Source organism: Centropristis striata, chromosome 6 (genome assembly GCF_030273125.1).
Source record: "Centropristis striata isolate RG_2023a ecotype Rhode Island chromosome 6, C.striata_1.0, whole genome shotgun sequence".
Lineage (NCBI taxonomy): Eukaryota > Metazoa > Chordata > Actinopteri > Perciformes > Serranidae > Centropristis > Centropristis striata.
The window spans coordinates 36,281,299-36,283,613 of NC_081522.1; the positions used below are offsets into that span (position 1 = coordinate 36,281,299).

Here is a 2,315-nt window from a genome sequence, read left to right on the forward strand (position 1 = left end):
CGTGTTCCTGATGAAATAAGAGCCACACTTGTAGACCATGTTGTCAATCATGGGCTTACAATGGCCGAGGCTGGTCGAAGGGTGCAGCCAAATGTTGGGAGGACAACTGTATCCTCAATCATTCAGACTTTTCGTCAACAGAACCGGTATGCAATCTAACAATAGGCACTGTACTGTAATACTGTATACTTTCTGTAATGCTTCATACAATATTACAGTATTCCACTTGCATTTTACAATATTCATTTAGTATACTTTATGTAAACAGTGACATTTTATCTTACTCAATTTTGTGTTTTGCATTACTATATGTCTTCCACATAGGACTGCAAGACAGCTTCATAGGGGTGGCAGAGGGCCCCTTTTCACACCCGAACAGGAGGAGGCTATTTGCACCATGGTCGTAGAAAACAATGCCATAAGACTTAGGGAGATACAGAGTGCCATTATAGAAGACAACAACATCTTTGATAACATCCAAACAGTCAGCATCTCAACCATTGACAGGGTGCTGAAAAGACACCAAATGAATATGAAGCAGCTGTACACCGTTCCATTTGAAAGAAATGACGAAAGAGTGAAGGACCTGCGCTACCAGTATGTACAGGTAAAACATGAATGAGCATGCAGCAACTGTACCTCACAGTAAACATGACAACATTGTATAGTGATATACAGTACAGTAATTGTGACTTTTACACATTTGCTATGGCTGTAGAAAAGAAGATGCAATATGTGCTGTATACATTTGATGTAACTGTTGCCCAAAATGAAAATGCATGTAATTCATTAAACTCTTTGTGTCTTCTGGATCTAGCGTATAATGGAACTGGAAGCAAGTGAACCACCGCACAGCTTCATCTACATGGATGAGGCTGGCTTCAACCTAACTAAACGCAGAAGGCGTGGTCGAAATATCATCGGCCACAGAGCTACAGCTGATGTGCCAGGCCAACGGGGCGGGAACATAACCATGGCTGCTGCTATCTCTGAGAATGGTGTGCTAACGCATATTCCCATTATTGGGCCATACAACACAGAGCATCTTGTCACCTTTTTAGACACACTCTACAGGGATCTCATCCCTGAAGAAGAGAGGGGCCAGACTGGAGATGACCTGCCAAAGTATGTGATTGTTTGGGACAATGTCAGTTTCCATCGCTCCAACATCATCAGGCAATGGTTTGCGGCCCACAACAGGATGCTGATGGAGTTCCTCTCACCCTACTCCCCATTCCTTAATCCCATTGAGGAATTTTTCTCAGCGTGGAGATGGAAAGTATATGATCGCCAGCCACATACACAGATGACCCTTCTGGCTGCCATGGATGCAGCGTGTGATGACATCACAGCAGATGCCTGCAGAGGCTGGATAAGACACTCCAAAAGATTCTTTCCACGCTGCATCGCAAGAGAAAACATTTGTTGTGATGTGGATGAGAATTTGTGGCCCAACAGACAGGAACGTCAGGAGGTGTAGGACGATTGCGCTGTAATTACGGCACTGCATGTACAGTTTTCCCTAAGGAGATTGTCCTATGTTTACATTTCTACTTTTGTTTTTGTTTTTTCTTTGTGCTATGCAGTGCTGTCTTTTCTTTTCTTTATCAGGAAAAAAATAAAAGCGTAAATGTGAATCTTGTCCAGTCTCTTTCAAACTCCACATACACTAAGGTGTAACCTACAATTTACAATAATTGTCATCAAAACTTTAGCCATAGTTTACATCAGAACATCCCTCCAGAGTAAACTGTTATATTGACAACATGACTAAGCAATTTGACTGTCTTATCCGTACACAATGACACAAGGACTTGTCATTCTGATGCACTGACATGTTCATTGACACGGATATTTAGTTTTGAGAGATGAACTAAGGATTTTGAGCAAGAGAGTGGCTTTTGCAGGTCATCCATGGTGTTTTGCTATTTGTACAAATTGTTTTGAGAAATGCACTTACTGTTTTGCAAATGTCGAGGATGATTTGAGAATTGTACCAAAGCGACTGAGAAAAACTGTAAAATGTGTAGCATAGCTTACTAAGGCTACAGCCCCGGTGCATTATAACTTCAAATCTATTTTTGAGTTGCTGCATTCTGGCAAAATCATATTAGAAATGCTCATTACGATATATATTGCTATATTGCTTATACTTGATGTATGTATACATCAAACTGTATTTTTGCACATGTTTATTTACACACCTGTATATTTGCAGACTTCATGTAACTGTTATCTATGAATAACAGCTACTAATGCACATGGACCACCCATTCCACTTTTTCTTAGGCTATGTTTTGTGGGCTCATGTTATG

General features: G+C 40.8%; 1 protein-coding gene across 1 annotated transcript; it reads left to right on the top strand.

Annotated features, from left to right (window-relative positions):
- The first annotated feature begins 312 nt into the window (after positions 1–312).
- LOC131973733 (uncharacterized) lies at positions 313–1,480 on the top strand. The gene is made up of 2 exons (XM_059335794.1): positions 313–607; positions 818–1,480. Exons 1-2 carry the CDS (start codon positions 398–400, stop codon positions 1,478–1,480), a joined length of 873 nt encoding a protein of 290 aa, XP_059191777.1. The 5' UTR covers positions 313–397.
- The last annotated feature ends 835 nt before the right edge of the window (positions 1,481–2,315 follow it).

What these genes read in the sequence shown, in the direction of transcription:
- LOC131973733 (XM_059335794.1), top strand. Translation starts at nt 398, where the DNA reads ATGGTCGTAGAAAACAATGCCATAAGACTTAGGGAGATACAGAGTGCC. An exon ending in TGCGCTACCAGTATGTACAG is followed by an intron (nt 608 to 817) that starts GTAAAACATGAA and finishes TTCTGGATCTAG; the next exon opens with CGTATAATGGAACTGGAAGC.